Source organism: Stegodyphus dumicola, chromosome 7, assembly GCF_044657685.1.
Source record: "Stegodyphus dumicola isolate Sdum_Otavi_A_Nest chromosome 7, ASM4465768v1".
Lineage (NCBI taxonomy): Eukaryota > Metazoa > Arthropoda > Arachnida > Araneae > Eresidae > Stegodyphus > Stegodyphus dumicola.
This window is the reverse complement of record NC_140774.1, coordinates 139,303,279-139,319,796: the sequence shown is the minus strand read 5'-3', so window position 1 is coordinate 139,319,796 and position 16,518 is coordinate 139,303,279. Positions and strand designations below refer to the sequence as shown.

Sequence of the window (16,518 nt, the reverse complement as noted above, 5' to 3'; positions counted from 1 at the left end):
ACTTAATTAGAAGAGGAATTATCGGCAAAAGCCCTTCTACATGTGTTCACGATCCTTTTTTTACCGCCAGGTTGGTAATTATTTGGCTATTTTCTCGCCAGCTTGGTAAGATCCAGATAGTCTCTAATTCTGAATCGATTGAATTGCATAAATCTAGCTTGATTAGAACTGGAATTATTAGAAAAAATCCTCTTACATGTGTTCGAGACAATTATTTACACGAGGCTGGTAATATTTGGTGATTTTCGAACCAACCTGGCAACATCCTGAAACTAACTGTTCAAACAATTTCAAAGCCTTAGAATGTATTTAGACAGTATTTAGTATTTGGTAGATTAGTTTAGTATTTAGAGATTTCTAAATAATGGCTGTCTTGGAGCTTTTACTTGTTAAAGGAAAATCCGCCATTCTGTCTCTGTTCCTTGAATTATTTCTAGAGTTTAATTTCCATTCGCATTGTTCAAGATGTTATATTTTAGCATCCTCACTAACAGATTGTTATTAAAGTATTAGCTATATCATTAATAGACATATAACATAAACTTAAAACTTTTATTAAAAATATAGACATTTTCCTAAAACTTTCACATTTTGTAGCATTCTAATAAATTTAATATTTGACCTAGGTCAATTGTCTTCACAAATCCTTAAGTATGATCTTAGCATTTTAGGTAAACCTAATGCTGCAATACCTGCAGGTAGCTGAAAGTTCCTATGCAATACATCTCTTACTTTGCATCGAGCCAAATGCTTTAAGTTCCTGGGTTTCGTCCGGTAAGAATCCACTTGTAAAATACAATCCCTATATGAACCACATAATTGCAAAAAACTTCTACTAAAAGAAAAACCACATATCTCAAGCAAAGTAGCGTACATTTCTTCGATGGTAATGTAAGGATCCGGAATGGAATTCCAGACTAGCTCTAGACATTCAGCAAATCTGTCGAAAGCACCTGGGATGGCCTGCCCACTATAAATTACTGCAAATATTTGAAGAACAAGAATAGACCGCCTTCGTCCCCAGTGTCCTTGTTGTGAGAGATAATTATTGACACAGCAGTAGTGTACAGTTACTGATTCTGCATTGCTGACCCTAAAAGTAGAAACATAATTAAAATACGAAAAAAATGTATTCGTAATTGTAACACATTTTTAATTAGTTAAAGAAGAAAGCTCATAATTAGAAATGTTGAGTACGTTAAATTGAATTAGTCTTAACTGAACTGAAATTAGCTAAACTGGCGGACGTTAAGTTACTTGTAAAGGAAAGTTAATTGTTATACTTAAGTAGTGTGATTATTCTAGATGGTAACTTTTTGTGTTAGGAATGTTTGAAGACCTAGTCATTTTGACAAAATCTACCAGCGCATATTATAAAATGCCATCCTTCAAAATTGGAGGATTAGCTTCTATAACACCAAGTGTTCGCATATTTTCATATAATAATGGTAAGAGTTTTTTTCAAAACAAAACCTGCTTTATACAGACGAAAGCACAGAACATGACAAGTTGACAGTTTCAAAAAGAAGAGCACGTTTGTGATTTTATTTCTATGAAGACAGAATTAGTGAAATATTTTGAAAACTTTCATGATATATGTATTATAATTAAAGATTCGCAATTCGCTTTCTTTCAAGAATTTGTTTTTTTAAACGCGGAAGTTTTACAATAAGAGTAAATATGGTATGAAACAGCCCACAAATATACGTTGGGAAATAAATGTGATATAAGTTTAAAATAACTCATTACGGTACCTCACAGAAACCTACAGAGTGAGTTTAAAGCCATTCAAAAACAAACACTAGGGAAAAGAGAAAAAGGCTATTTCCGGATAATCCTTAATGCTTATCTAAATCCCGAGTAAATAAATTTCCACTTATACTTAAGGCTCATCTAAATAACCAACAGTTCATAATCCAATTAGTACTAATTGTTACCTTTTGACCTAGGAATAGCCTTTTAAAATTTATTTTTGCATATGGAAAGAAATTTTTGTTAAATTTCTTATCGTTGACTCAACTCTACACAGTTAACTGAAGCGTGGAAGTCTATTCGTCACTAAACGAAGAAGGTTACCATGCTTTAGTCTGAAAAATGTATACTGCGCATGCGTGAAGCCTTTTCCACTTGTTTACAGCATGACGCTTCTCAAGTATTATAAAGTCTCACAGCACTAACTTGTGAGTTCCTCAAAATTTTGATAGCGAATGCTTGCTTCTCCATGCCCCTCATCATCTAATACCAAACCTTTCAATACCAACGATAAGGTAGAAAGCATCGCTAAGTAATGTCCCGATTAAGGTGGCTCCCACATACACAGAAATAGTTTATTAAAGACTAGTGTTAACTTTTTTATAAGTCGAATTATTTTATCAGGAAATATCTGATAAGTCAAACCTTTTTCCCTAATGGCCTTGAAATTATCTTATTTATTTTTCTGTCTCAGTAACACAGATATCCTTAAACTACTTTGAATGACAGTCATAACTCCACTCAACATCCATCTAAATGGTGAAGGCATGGTGATCAGACGGCTGATAAATTGGCTAAAAAGAGTAGCCTTACGGATATACCAAATCTTAGTGCTCTTTCTTAGGCAGAACCTTCTTCTAGGTTGAAGTCGAAATCACCTCATTCTGGAGAGCTGGCCTTGATCATGGACTGCTACACTTGCTAACAGCCTGGTGCCGTGCCCCAAGTGCATCTCTTCACATCGCATATTCACACAAGCACTGGCTGTCTTAAAGATGAAATTTACTCTAATCAAGATTTAATTCTGAATATCTCAGGTCTCAAGAACTCATGGAGTTGATCTGATTGACAAACAAGTAAGATAAGCCTCAAAAGCATAACGAAAATCTTCGTACGATTTCCACCTTACCCATATCTCAGCACAATTCGGCAAGTAGAAATTTCGATTGATTGCAATTCTTGTTAATTTACTCATCCCGAATTTACATAAGAAAATATTTGGAATTAATATAGCCCCCTAGAAAAAGACAAATTTAATTCACAAACCCTAAGTGTGTATTTTAGTTTAAAACTGGATAAAAACTGAAATCTTATTTTCCGTGTAGATTTTCAATACAAAAATTTACCGAAAGGCAAGAGAGGAGACACAGGTCTCTCTATTTTAAAAACTAATTTTTTTCTTGCAAAAGCGGAGAAGTGACAAGAGTTTCATATCAAAAGTAATAACCTGAGATAAGCGAATAGTTCATTATTTTTCAATTTTAGGAAAATATTGATGGAACCATTCAGTCTATCGAAGAAAACAATGATGAAACGTGATAAACTATGGTATTAGAATTCTGAAAGCATCAGTAAGACTATATCGGAATTAATAATCATTAACTAAAAATATCCGTTTCTGTAAATGTGGATAGATTCAATTAAATCCAATTTATCATATGAAGAAGCCATATGAATCATTTTTGCAATAGTGAATTTGCAATTTGTTAAAACTCTGATTAAGTGTGCAGCTATAATTAACTTTAGAAGATCTGTTCAATTTAAAACCCTTATCACATACGATATTTGTTGCCGAAACAAAACATTTGGTGGAACAGTTCTGAGAAACGCTCTTTGGCGAAATAGGGTTACCATCTTCACTTGGTAAACAGGCTGAAAGCCAAACAACAATCAGTTATCGCTCAGATTGGCGAAAGAGACGTTTTCTTTCAAGTGACGTTTGCTTCATCGTGTTGTTTTGTATCGCTCACACTCTTTTCCTTTTAAACTTTATTGTTAGTAATGGAAGATAATAAAAAGGTGATTGCTATCATGTTAATCACTTTGAACTCCAATCTGGCTCTTCAAGTAACAGATAAACACACTTCTGTTTATAGCAATCAATTACATCAGTAATAGCCAAATTCTGTATACACTAAGAATAGTTTAAAACGTGTGCTGGATAAGTCTATTTATCAGACATTATTTATGTGTATTTTCTGTTGTCTGCATTCCAATGAAAATTTGATGGATCACTGAAAAATTTGTGACCTAGTGAAAGCATTTTCTTGACTAACTTTATGGCTCATAATTACTATTCTGTCCATTCAAACAAACAGACTAAAAAAAAAAAAAAAAAAAAAGAAGAAGAAAAGCAGATTCTATTCAGCAAAATGAAGATCAAATAAAGCATATGAATACATGAGCAATCAAACATGTGCGAGATGTTTACTGTCCCATAGAACACTCGGTAATATACCTAAAACACACTAATTATACCGACTCTAGAAATTAGGTGGTGCACATCATGAGTTTGTTTTGTGTGATTACGGCAAAGCCTCGAGGTATATCTGCCTAACAGGAGGGATCCCTTTAAAGAAGATTTTTTAAAACTGACTCGTATACCAGTTACAAATGGGGAAAACCAAGAAAACGCCCATGTAGCCAGCCCGTTCGCGGCATTCTAACCTGAGACGGAACTACCAGGATTCAACGACGTTTCGGCCACTAGTAGGCCCGTGCACTTAATTGGAAAGTACAATTCATTATGTAAACAGACATGAAGATGATAATCAGTTGTGCACTGTTTTAAGTAATCAAATGTTATAAATGCATAGCTGTTACATTTCTTATTATTTATTAGTCCTGTTTATATTACATAGATCATACATATGATATAATTATAAATTAATTTAATAACAAAATGTGTACAATCTTTAGTACTCAAATGCTCATCAATTATTTTTCAACTGATTATTACATATCCATAATAATAGGAAAGAACTGATGACTACAGTTGCTGCCAATTACATGATCGTTATATGAATTAAAAGTGATTCAAATAAACTTTTTGGCAATGTTCATTTTTGTATTCATACATACATATATATACACATCTAATAAGTCATATATTTACATACAGAATAGAGAGATGCGATGGTTTAGAAGTTGTTAATATATATTTATTAGTATTAATGTAGAGTTTTAGTTTGGTTTATTTTAATTACGGAAAAGCACACTAGGGCTATATGCCTAAGGGGAGGGATGCCTTCGTAGAGGACTTTCTAAGGAAAACTGGCTCGTATACACGTTACACATGGGGAAAACCCCGAAAACGCCCATGCAGCCAGCTCGTTTGCGGGATTCGAAACTCGGAACGAACTACCAGTGTTCAGCGACTTTAACGCTCGGCCGCTGGTGGGACTATTAATGTAGAGAATAAGATTTATATTAATGAATGTATATACAAATGTTTTTCATCATGCATAATAATAAATCCATAAATTTCCAATGTTTCAATATGTAGCATTTACAATTAAAGTAATTATAATGCAAAATAATGTAATATTTATAATGCAAAAAGTATTTTATTAATAACAGGAAAATAATTGACAAATTTAATCAGTATTCTCATTATTACATAAGCTATGCTTTTCTTTTTTTATGCATCTTTTATGCTGTTTAAAATGTGTCACTGATTATGCAATTAACAATTTAAAAAAAGTAATTAGGAGAAAAGCCGCTCATATACAAACGGATTTTAAAAAATTATTCAACTTAAATTTAAGAAATAAAATTCTATTATATAACAGTGATAATACACGATCAGCACGAAATACGACAAATTTGGCGAACTTTTGGCGCCGAAAAATTTGTAAACAAATCCGAACTGCAAAAGAACGTCGTAAAATACTGTCGACTCTGAAATTTCCACAATTATATATTTAATGAATGTATAAACATTTTAAAAATGACTCAGGCGATTATATTTCAACAAAACAGCAATAATTAAATCGGCCTCTATTTCCACCGTCCATGACTTCACAGTGAGAGCCATCGCCATATTGAAAGTTACCCGTGATCCTTCAGAAGCAGAACTTTCGTCTGATTGGTTTAACGTTCAAGGAACACGTCTCCAGCCGGAACATTTTCGGACAAGTTTTAAAATGTTGCTCGTAGCCGGGACATGTTCCTCCTAGCTAGACGAAACATTTCTCGGAAGCCTCCCGCTTAAAGCAGTGCTACTAGAATCTCGTTTCTCGGAATTGTCCCGGGTAAGCGCGCGCGTCCCTAGAAGTGATAGCCACTTTAGCTTATTTCATTTGCTCAATGTTTAGCAAACCACACAGAAAAGACAGGCTATGAATTTCCTAAGAATTAAATTCAGAGATGGGATTTAAGAATCCAACAACGAATTTAACTGATAAAGGAGAAAAAGTTGAGCTTCTGAAGAATCCGAGCGATTTTGTAACTGATGTAAGGATGACATGAGTTATCGATACGGTTATTGTGGTTACTTCTAATAGCGGAAAGTCTTTTTTGATGGCAAAAGAGCATTTGTTAAAGGATTTATAAATGACTAAGTTAGTTTAGATTATTTGAATACGGCTAAGTACGCGAGTGTTATATACGTAAGGAAAGGGATGCCTTCGTGGAGGTCTTTCGAACGAAAAGTGTTGTTGTTACTGATCTTAACTGGTTATCCATTAGGCTAGATCAAGTCTACTAAGAACCGTCAATAAATCCAAAGCGAAAGTGGGTTTTTTCAATAGGTCCTCTTTTACAAGTTCGAAACAGATGAGATGCTCAGGAGTGAAATTATCAGTATTACATTTCCCACAGAAAAGTAGATCTTATTTCCCTGGTCTTTAAGACACTTCAGGTGTTCACTGAAGAAGCCTCGTCAAAGTAGTCTGCTGAGCATGATTAGGATAGATATTTTAAAAACTCAGCTCTAAAATTTTAAGCACCTGACAGCCTCGCTGTATAGGCTGATATGTCACCTGGCTTAGGTTTGTCTTTCCTTTCCACTAAATGTTGGTACGCTATTTCGCTAGCGGTGCTCGCATTCTCGTCCGAAAGCTTTTTCACGTTAACCAATAGGAAACAATTTTGCTCACTATGTTCTGCTGTGTAAATGTTACTTAATTTGATTAAAATTAATTTTAGTAACTGATTAGTTCTGTTAATCTTTCTTAACTTAATGGTGAATCTGAATTAACTCATGTGTGAATATTTTTTATAAATTCTTAAAAACCTGTCACTTTTAAGTTTTTCAATACTACATTTTAAAATATTTTTTGCACATGACGTCGTATGTATAACCACAAAATATAACCTGAAGTTAGAACATTTCAGTAGTTTGTTTTCTATGTACAAGTAAGTTGTTTTTATTAATTTAACATTTCATCAATGATTTATTAACACATTAAATATTGAATTGGTCCTAGGAACCAACCTTAAAAACTAAGCAACATAGACTTGCCCTTTAACATGTTGGTTATTGTGATAACATTAGTGTAAACCATTGTAAAACAATAAATGAATGTTAATTATGTAACTAAATGCAGACTTATCCTCAGATACCTCCAGTATTCAGATTCTCTGAATTATCACTGGATTTCTATATTTCAGTAGGAGCTATTGTTAGTACAATTTTGCCTAAGGAAAAATACACGAAAGAGAGATTTCTAAAATCAGGTTATTTTTAAGGGAAACATTTTTTTTTTTTTTTTTTTTTTTTTTTTTCCCCTAAATTTTACGATGTTTACAGTACATGAAATAATAAGGACCCAGAGCATATCAAATATAAAGCACCAAGCATTTTCAAATATACATAAAGAGAAAAAATTTCACAATACAATATTACCAATGTTTAAATAAAGGTGATTCGCTGTCGAAAGAGCAAATTGAATAGGATATAAAGCTACTGTATTTGTTTTAGAAATTCAAATATAAATTAGTCGCGATAAATATTTGACTTATCACCACTGCAGTATATTAAATATTAATCATATCAGCATACCACAAAATAACCAAAACGAAACCTAAGAAGAGTTACCATAATATTTTGTGTATCTAAAAAATAAACACTGTCTTGTTTACCAGTGTTGCACAAAAATTGTGTTTGACGAACGGAAAATGACGGCAAAAGTCCCTACACAGCGACCCGTTCCGATTGGTTGAACTGCTCCGTTTCATGGTGGGGTTCGCTCGTCACTTTTCAACACGCTTGACAGCATCAATTCTGTCTTCTTAGCGTTACTTTAAGCTGAATCGAATCCCACAGGTACCATAGAGAAGAAACTTTTGTATCAAAGATGGCTTTAAAAAACCCATTAAATATTGCATTATTCTCAGAAAGGAATATAAGGCTTTTGCTGTCAAACACCTCTTAGTGGGAGGACATCAAAAGAAGCTCATTATGTTATCACCGTAAAAGTACGATCAAGATTTTGCCCAAGCCGCAAACAAAAGAATGCTTCCCCCTCCCTGTCCTTTGCCTCTGTGGAAAGACCTTACTTTACGAATGTTAGTGCTTTGTCATTTATCCTATTCACCTAATTGTAACCCAGAATTTGCCAGTTATAAAATAATTTACCAAAAAAATGCGTATGCAGAGATACGATATCTGGTTAGAGAATGAAAATCAGGTGAAAAATCACAGGTGGCACATGGCCAAAACACAATAAAACAAGTTACTGTCAAGTTTACAAATTCGAGTACCTACTCGAGAGTCCTGTAAATGGTTTCTGTCTTCTGCGCTTAGCTGTTGAGATTTATCTTTCTTTATATCTTTGACACGAGTAATCTTGCATTTCTGATATCAAAGTGAAAGTTTCCTCATCAATGAATTGTAATACTTTGCCGTTCAGAATAAAGTGGAGGTACTATTCCGTTTTGAGGACCGTAAAAAATCGCCTAATGTTGATGCCAGCCAGTGCTGCCAAAAATAATTCCGGCAACCCTTAACGCAAGAAAGGAAGTATAATAGTAAATAACTATTTAAGATTGTTGTTTTAATTTAGGTGAAAGGTTAATTTCATGTAATACTTTTTTATTATTATAATTTATATAAAAAAGTTAAACATAACTGAATGGAAGCATAAGAGTAAATAACTGTTTTAGATCATTATTATAATTTAGTATATAAAAATTGCCAAACATAACTGAATGGATGCCTGCATCGCTTTTTCGCTACCGAGTTATCGTTAAAGCATAATTTCATCTCGTTGGTTGTTCAAACATAATTTTCTATAATGAATGATGCCTTTTCTTTGAAAAAATTCTATTGCAGACTTTTCCACATGGACAGTTCTCAAACTAAATCCATAGGATATCAAAAAGGATTTAAAAATTCAACTAGTATTTCAATGGTGTCTTAAGAAATATAGAGCTATCTAAACTTACACAATTTGAAATCAGCGCGTACGCTAGATTTGGCGCGCTGGTAAATGGGTGCGTTTGCTAGATTTGGCGCTTTTGTGCATACAATTTCGTTGCACATACAATTTTTTTACGGTCCTCAAAACGGAATAGCACCAAATTAGATTTTAGAATTTTATGTTTTGCGGTGTTGAACATTTAATTGTAATGGAGATATTTAGTCCAATACTAACTTGATATGTTAAAATGTCTGTGACAGTGATTTGTAATATTCTGTCATCCAGAATAATGAGGGTTTGTATCTTGTGTTACAGATTTAAGCATTTAATTCTAAGAATTTCCATGACAATGATTTGTAATTAATATTTTACCATTGAGAATAATAATATGAATTTTATGTTTTACAGAATTGAGCATTTAATTCTAGTAGAGATATTTAAGCCAACAATCTAATAAAGCAGTTTGTTAACATTTTTCTAACAATGGTTTGTAACATTCTAGTGTTCAGAACAATGCTGATTTTTAGAACTTTATGTTTTACAGTATACGAGAACTAAATATATAACTCGGTTTAATCCTAGTATTCGGTGCACACGGGATTTGGCGACTTTATGATGAGCAGTAAAAACGGGACATATACGATGAGTAGTAAACGGGTCATTCAAAAGAATATATATAGTTATACATAGTATAATACTATGTATATAGTGTATATACACACATAGTATATAGTGTATAGTCTATATACATAGACGTTCTTTAGATCATTTTTGGTGTTGGCGATAATTTTCAAAATCGCGCCAAGGCTGCACCGTATACTAGGATTTTACCTATAACTCTAATGGAGATATTTAGGTCAAAAATGTAATAACACAATACGTTAAAATTATCTGAAATAAATAATATTTATACTTGAAGATATGCTTTACAAAACAGTAACTTATTTTGGCGTGAATTTTCAGCCAAATTAAGGCTGCTATTTTACCTAATTTTAAATTTTACATTGGTGTGTTTCTCTTCCAAATAAAATATATCTCTTAAGTGAGTTACGTGAATTAAAAAAAATTATATACTTTAAAAACTTTTACCGAAAATACTTATTTTGAAAACAGAAGTACACTGTTATATGATAGGTTTAAAATAATGCATTTGATTTAACGGTTGCTAATAGACAACGTTGGCGCAAATGTAGTTTTGTAGAGCATTACTTTGGCGCATGTTGCCAAGTAACGGTATAGTTTATTTAATTATAGAAAAGCATTTTCGGTCTATCTGCCTAAGGGAATGGATGCCTTCGTGGAAGACTTTCTAAAGAAACTGGCTCCTATAAACGTTACAAATAGGGAAAAGCCACGAAACATTTATGCAATCAACCCGTTTACGGGATTCGAACCTCGGACCTAACTACCAGTATTCAATCGGTAGTGGTTTTCCATAGACAAACACTGAAAATGCTTTACTCTTTTTCCCAATAAGCGGTCAAATTATAAAAATACTAATTATGATTAACATCAAAGCTTCATAATTTATAGGCAATAAAGTTAACAGTTTGTTATATAAACTTTTTTTACTTTCATCGGTATTTTTAAATACTGAATATATATGTACACATGGTCGATCCTCTTAGTACGAAAAATCAGCGGAAACTAGAGCCACCAAATTTTGAGCACACGAAATGCTCCACACTAACATATGCATCTCGAACCCTGAATTTTGAATTTCGATTTGTTTTTCATGTATTTCACGTTCTGTGAGAATTTAATGAATTTTTAATTAAAAAACTCAGAATTGAAAGAAATATATGTCAACACATTGCTTTTAATCGTAGCGTAATAAATAATTATTTTCAAATTTATCACAAAACTCAGCAATTTAAAAGAGATGTATTAAAATATTTTTATCTTTAAAGGACGACTGTGTTACCATTCGGCAAAGCGTAAGGTGTTTGATCTTTCTTTGAGATTTAATCTATCTGTTATTGATCAACAACTGTGAGATTTAAAACTAATAAATGCAGTTCTCCATCTCCATTATTATTAACTGCTAGCTGTAACCATGAAATTAATTCAGGCTGACTCATTAAAATCCTTAGATAATTTTCTCTTTTTTTTTTTTTTTTTTTTTTTTTGTAATAATTATTTTAAGCGGATAGTCATTGGGACATAAACGTAAACTAAACAATTTAAGAAGAAATAAATAAAATTGTTTTAGTTTATTTATTTAGTTATGACAAAGCACTCGATGGCTATTTGCCTGAGAAGAGAGCGGTCTTCTTGGAGGTCTTTCTAAGGAAAACTGTCCAATAAAACTGGAAATAACAAATTTGACGAGACTAATTTAATGCTAGAATAAAATTTTTCTTCAAAGCAGATTCCTGAATGTGAAAAACGTAAAAAAAATTTTATTCAAACAGCTTTGTTTTCGGTGGAGGGATTGCAGTTTATATATGTTTTTATTGCTCCCTCCTCAACTCTTCTAAATTAGATTCAAAATAATTTACTTATCATCCAGCATTAATATTGAAATTTGCCTTAATTCCATTATGTTTTAGGAATTAGTAATATCTTTATACAGAACTGCCTGATATTTTTAATCTATGCAATTCGGTTGATACAGAAGAAACAAATACAACAGCGATTGAAGCGCCTTACATGGGCTGAATTTTACGGAATTTTTTGTGATAGAAAATACAAAATTGTTTTATTGAGATCATAAATTGATCTTTAAAAATTTACTCCATTTAATCTACGCAACCTCGCCAAGTTATTTCCACCAGTGCCTGTGAAGTAAAAGCAATGAACGCTGGTAGTTTGCTTTCAGATCCCAAAAAAGCGCTGCTTAATGAGGTTTTCATGTTTTTTTCCCCTGTGCAATAGTCAGTTTCCCTCAGAAAGTCCTTCACAAAACCCTTCCTAATCATTAACAAATGTATTATTTTAGGGCTCTTGTTTCCAAATCTAACATTTTCGAAATGCAGCCACTCTAGTAAAAAACTTGTAAGGATAGAGTTAGAATGCATTTTGTTAATAAAATGCATTTGTTTATTAATTTAAACGCTAATTATAATATTATTAAAATGTACTTACACTACAAATGTCTACAAACAGATAGTCTGAATTTATTTATTTAATAATTGTCTATTTTTTATCATGGAAATTTTTATTTTCCTTGGACTTTCGTTCTTTGTGTAATATAAGTCCAAAATATCTAACCCACAAAACTTGGAGATAGAAATTCGCAATTGAACTCCAGTTTGAAAACTTACAGCTGATTCTATGTTTTGAAAAAAGTACACTGTCCTTTAATATTAGTGGCTAAATTTCTACAAACAATCCAACAAAATATTAAATGAAATTTTTCATCATCATAGGTGAATGTTTTTGATAAACTTTAGCATCATTTTAAAATATCGGAAAGGCCCAAAACAATGCTGCACTGCGCAATCATGACATTTCTCATGTATACGTATTTTAACAGCAAATTTACTCTGGTTTTGTAGCTTCTTATTAGTATTGTGGCTTTCTAGGTCAGCATGGTCTTTAGCAAGTTGTTGCGCATTGCTTACGTATGAATGCAATTTATAATATTTCTGGTTGCGAATAATTTCTGCTATACAATTTACACTTAAATGATCGAATTGTTTACGCTTTAATTACATTAGTGTTTGTTTATTAAAAACTGATGTACATTTACAGAAAATAAATTGTTGCTATAATTGCGTTTGGATTGCAATTCGCAAATTGCAATTTTTATTTAATTCGTTACGTATAGATAGTAAAACATTGTTTTGATCATTTCTTCACTATACATCCCACTTATGCAATAAATTTAATCCAATACACGCTAGTTGGCATGTAGAATGTGCATTTTTTCATACAACACAAATATGCAATGTAAAGCACCTTCATACCATAGGATAATTTTCAGAATTTCCCAAATTCATACATCTCTTTTCGCTTGGAATTTCCCAAATTCCGCTCGCAATTTCCAAGAATTGAATTTATTCCATCTATTTAGTCTTCTTAAATTATTCTCATTGGCAGAAAGAGTGCATGTTATTTTGTGTGAACTTTTGCAAAAGTGTGAATTAATATTCTGAGAGGAAATCAGGAGCTAATGGTTTGGTTTGTTTGATTACGGCAAAGCCTCGATCGAAGGCTATCTGCCTAAGAGAAGGGATGCCTTCGTAGAGGATATTTTAAGGGTTTGGTTTGGTTTGCTTTATTAGATTACGGCAAAGCATTCGAGGGCTATCTGCTTTAAGGCAGGGATGCCTTCATGGAGGACTTTTTAAGGGAAACTGGCTCGTATACATGTTACGCATGGGGAAAACCACGAAAACACTCATGCAGCCAGCCTGTTCGCAGGATTCGAACCTCGAATCGAACTATCAGTGTTCAGCGACGTTACCACTCGGCCGGATATGTTAAGGGAAACTGGCTCGTATACGCGTTACGCATTAGGAAAACCACGAAAACGCTCATGCTGCCAGCCCGTCCGTATTCAAGCCTCGAACCGAACTACTAGTGTTCAGCGACTTTAACCGCTTAGCCGCTGGTGAGCCTCAGGAGCTAATAAATATTATATAAATGAATAACACTAGTAATTGTATAGGCTTGTGCAAAGTAGATTCTGTATGTTATTTATTTCTTTTTTATATTATTTCGTGCCAATAATAGATATCTGAGGCTTGGAGAATAGTATACTGAAATCTCGGAAGACTACAAATTGAGTTCTTTTGCCACGTATTATTTCTTTTCGTATTTTTATTTGCTAATACATAGCGTTTTAATATATGATTATATATGATTTTAGTAGCATGTATTTTTAAATAAGAAAACTCAAATACATTTTGCTCGAAATACTAATAGTACAACACTGAAAATTATTTTTTGTTGTAAAGGCATACGTGAAGCATAAAAAATTTTATTGTTAGGGAAAAAGCTCGTAATTTCACAATACTATTCAGGCTTTATATAATTATTTATACTACTTTTGTATAAAACTTCTTTTCCGTTTTTCTTAAACTTTTACATTATATACCTGCTTTATTATACTTAATTCATCTCCTTAGTATGAAATCTCACATTCTGGAATGACTATCGTAAATAGTGACTTTTAACTGGCATTCTATTTAAAATTTTTATAGTGGGATCCTACAAATGCAAAAGTAAAATTATACTATTCGGTATAATTTTACTTTTCAAATAAACTTTACTGAAATGACTAGCATCTAGTTTAAAATATCTTGGCGAATCTTTTTTGACGCCAAGATCGGCGCTAGGAAGGCACAAATTCAAGATGGTTCCGCTACACAAAACCAAAATAAGAAGTCAAAGAATTGCACAAACTCGGTGTCATGTACACATCGATCTATTTTCACTTAAAAATATGAAAGAATTGCACAAACTAGGCATTGCGCACTGCTTTAACTTTGCCCATGTACACATCGATCTATTTTCAGACAAATTTTAATAATCATATCAATTAATTTATATAAAAAAATCAGGAAGCTAAAACAAAGTTAAAACTATCATGGGAACCAGAAATAGGGATTCATTGCCAAAAGTGAACAAAATTTTTCGCTAATCGAAGGGGCACCCAATCCTACACTAGAGCTTGTAAATTTAATGCGCAAAATTCCTGTACTTTCAAGTCATATCTTGCAGCTGTTCCTCTAACATAAATTTTCTTTCTTTGCTTTTTGAATGTGTAACATAAACTAACCAAGAATTATTATTTGAAATTAAAAACGGGGTTGAAATCTTTTTGTTTGGTAAATAATCAATCATTTAGGCGCCGATTTACATTCAAATTGCAGACTTTTCATATTATTTAAACAATTAATTTACTATTTTCGTCAAAACTCGATTTCAGATTTGATACTATACTAATTCTAATAAAGCATACAAGTAAATATTTATAATGATAATATAATGTTAAAAAAAAAAAAAAAAAAAAAAAAAAAAGAGAGAGAGAGAGAGAGAGAGCGAGAGAGAGAAAGAGAAACCACTCATCTCTTATTTTCTTAGTGCATAAAAAAGGAAAACTAATATGAGTACTTACAAAAAATACTGAAGCATTGTAGTAAAATTATTCATTTGCCTCTTTGATGGTGCAGTAAGCTGAAATCCGTATTTAAGAAGCATTTTTAAGCTATTCAGCCTGCCATAGATGAGTGAAGTCAAAACAGGAGGATGATCGAAAGTCGTTTCTTGATGGCAAGTTGCCGTATACCAACCCCACCAATCAAAGTGGCATTTCATGGACAGCTGTAAAATGTAATCTGTTCGAAAAGTCAAATTATCTCCAATTAGCACATACTCCTTCGTCGCAGTACGAACACAAACTGTATTTAGCAAGTCTGCAACAATATCATCATCCTGGCAGTTCCAGTAGTAAAGGATGTTTACTACCATGTGGTATATCCGAGTCGCATGAGAAACTAAATTACATATTCCAACCCTTCTGCACAAATGTAAATAATTACTAATAGAACTTTTATCAAATATGAATATCGTACGCATCAACATTAATTTCTCAGCTTCTTTGAGAAAATCCAATAGATTCTGCTGCCTGGAATTCAAAACATCTCTGGCAAGGAATATTTGTGCACGTCTCTCGTCAAAAAATCCAGTGGGAAATTCCATTGCTGAATACTGACATACTCTTGACCACTACTACAGCAGCCTACCATAAATGAGTTATCTTAAAGGCAACAGACCTACTGAGCATGTTCTTCTTCCATATCAAGAACATCTTTAGCAAGTTCAGGGTGAGGGCGCTGACAATGGAACTAATTGAATGTTTGACACCACAACGTGAGGTTGATTATCTCCGGCAGAATTTCCCACTTCTTTTCAATCCTAAAACTTTCAGGCTGTTAGGTTTACTGCTTCCGGGAATATCAAGATGGACAAATGACATGGTCTTATTGTAGGAACTTTTCAGTTTTTCCCAGGCTTACCCTTTTGCACGGTTCTTACAGAGAATCACGTTCCACAGAATGACACATTTATTTAAATGAGAGAGTATACTTTCGTCATTTACAATAAAAAGCCAATCATATTTAATTCTTAGAAAAAAATGAATAATTTCTGTTTCGTTTTTCTGGCCGACTAGATATTTAATATAACTGTATCCTTGGATCCCCAACACATCATGATATTTGTTGCGTGTAAATTTTTCACCATATCAGTTTAAAGGTTAACTTTAGCACATGAACCTGAATCCTCATAAATATTAAAAAAATTATAACATCCTTTAAGTGATTCAACGTAAAATGCCATTTCTAGGTTAATATCCCATTCCGGTCTAAAATTCCTTTCGGGTTAATAATTCAGAATGGAACTTTTTTCCTTTATTGGTTCACTTAATAAATTATCTTATCTGACTGTTATA

The 16,518-nt window shown here is 32.7% G+C and overlaps 1 protein-coding gene across 1 annotated transcript; it reads right to left on the bottom strand.

Annotated features, from left to right (window-relative positions):
• Positions 1-538: 538 nt before the first annotated feature.
• On the bottom strand, positions 539-15,930 carry LOC146996356 (uncharacterized). The gene is made up of 2 exons (XM_085819781.1): positions 15,184-15,930; positions 539-1,093 (listed from the first exon to the last, which is right to left on the bottom strand). The coding sequence occupies exons 1-2, from the start codon at positions 15,765-15,767 to the stop codon at positions 628-630; spliced, it is 1,050 nt and encodes a 349-aa protein (XP_085675907.1). The 5' UTR covers positions 15,768-15,930; the 3' UTR covers positions 539-627.
• Positions 15,931-16,518: the final 588 nt, after the last annotated feature.

Bases quoted from the DNA above. Each gene is read 5' to 3' on its own strand.
- LOC146996356 (XM_085819781.1), bottom strand. From the start codon at position 15,767: ATGGAATTTCCCACTGGATTTTTTGACGAGAGACGTGCACAAATATTC. The intron at 1,094-15,183 runs GTAAGTACTCAT...TTCTACTTTTAG, and splicing joins ACAATGCTTCAGTATTTTTT to GGTCAGCAATGCAGAATCAG.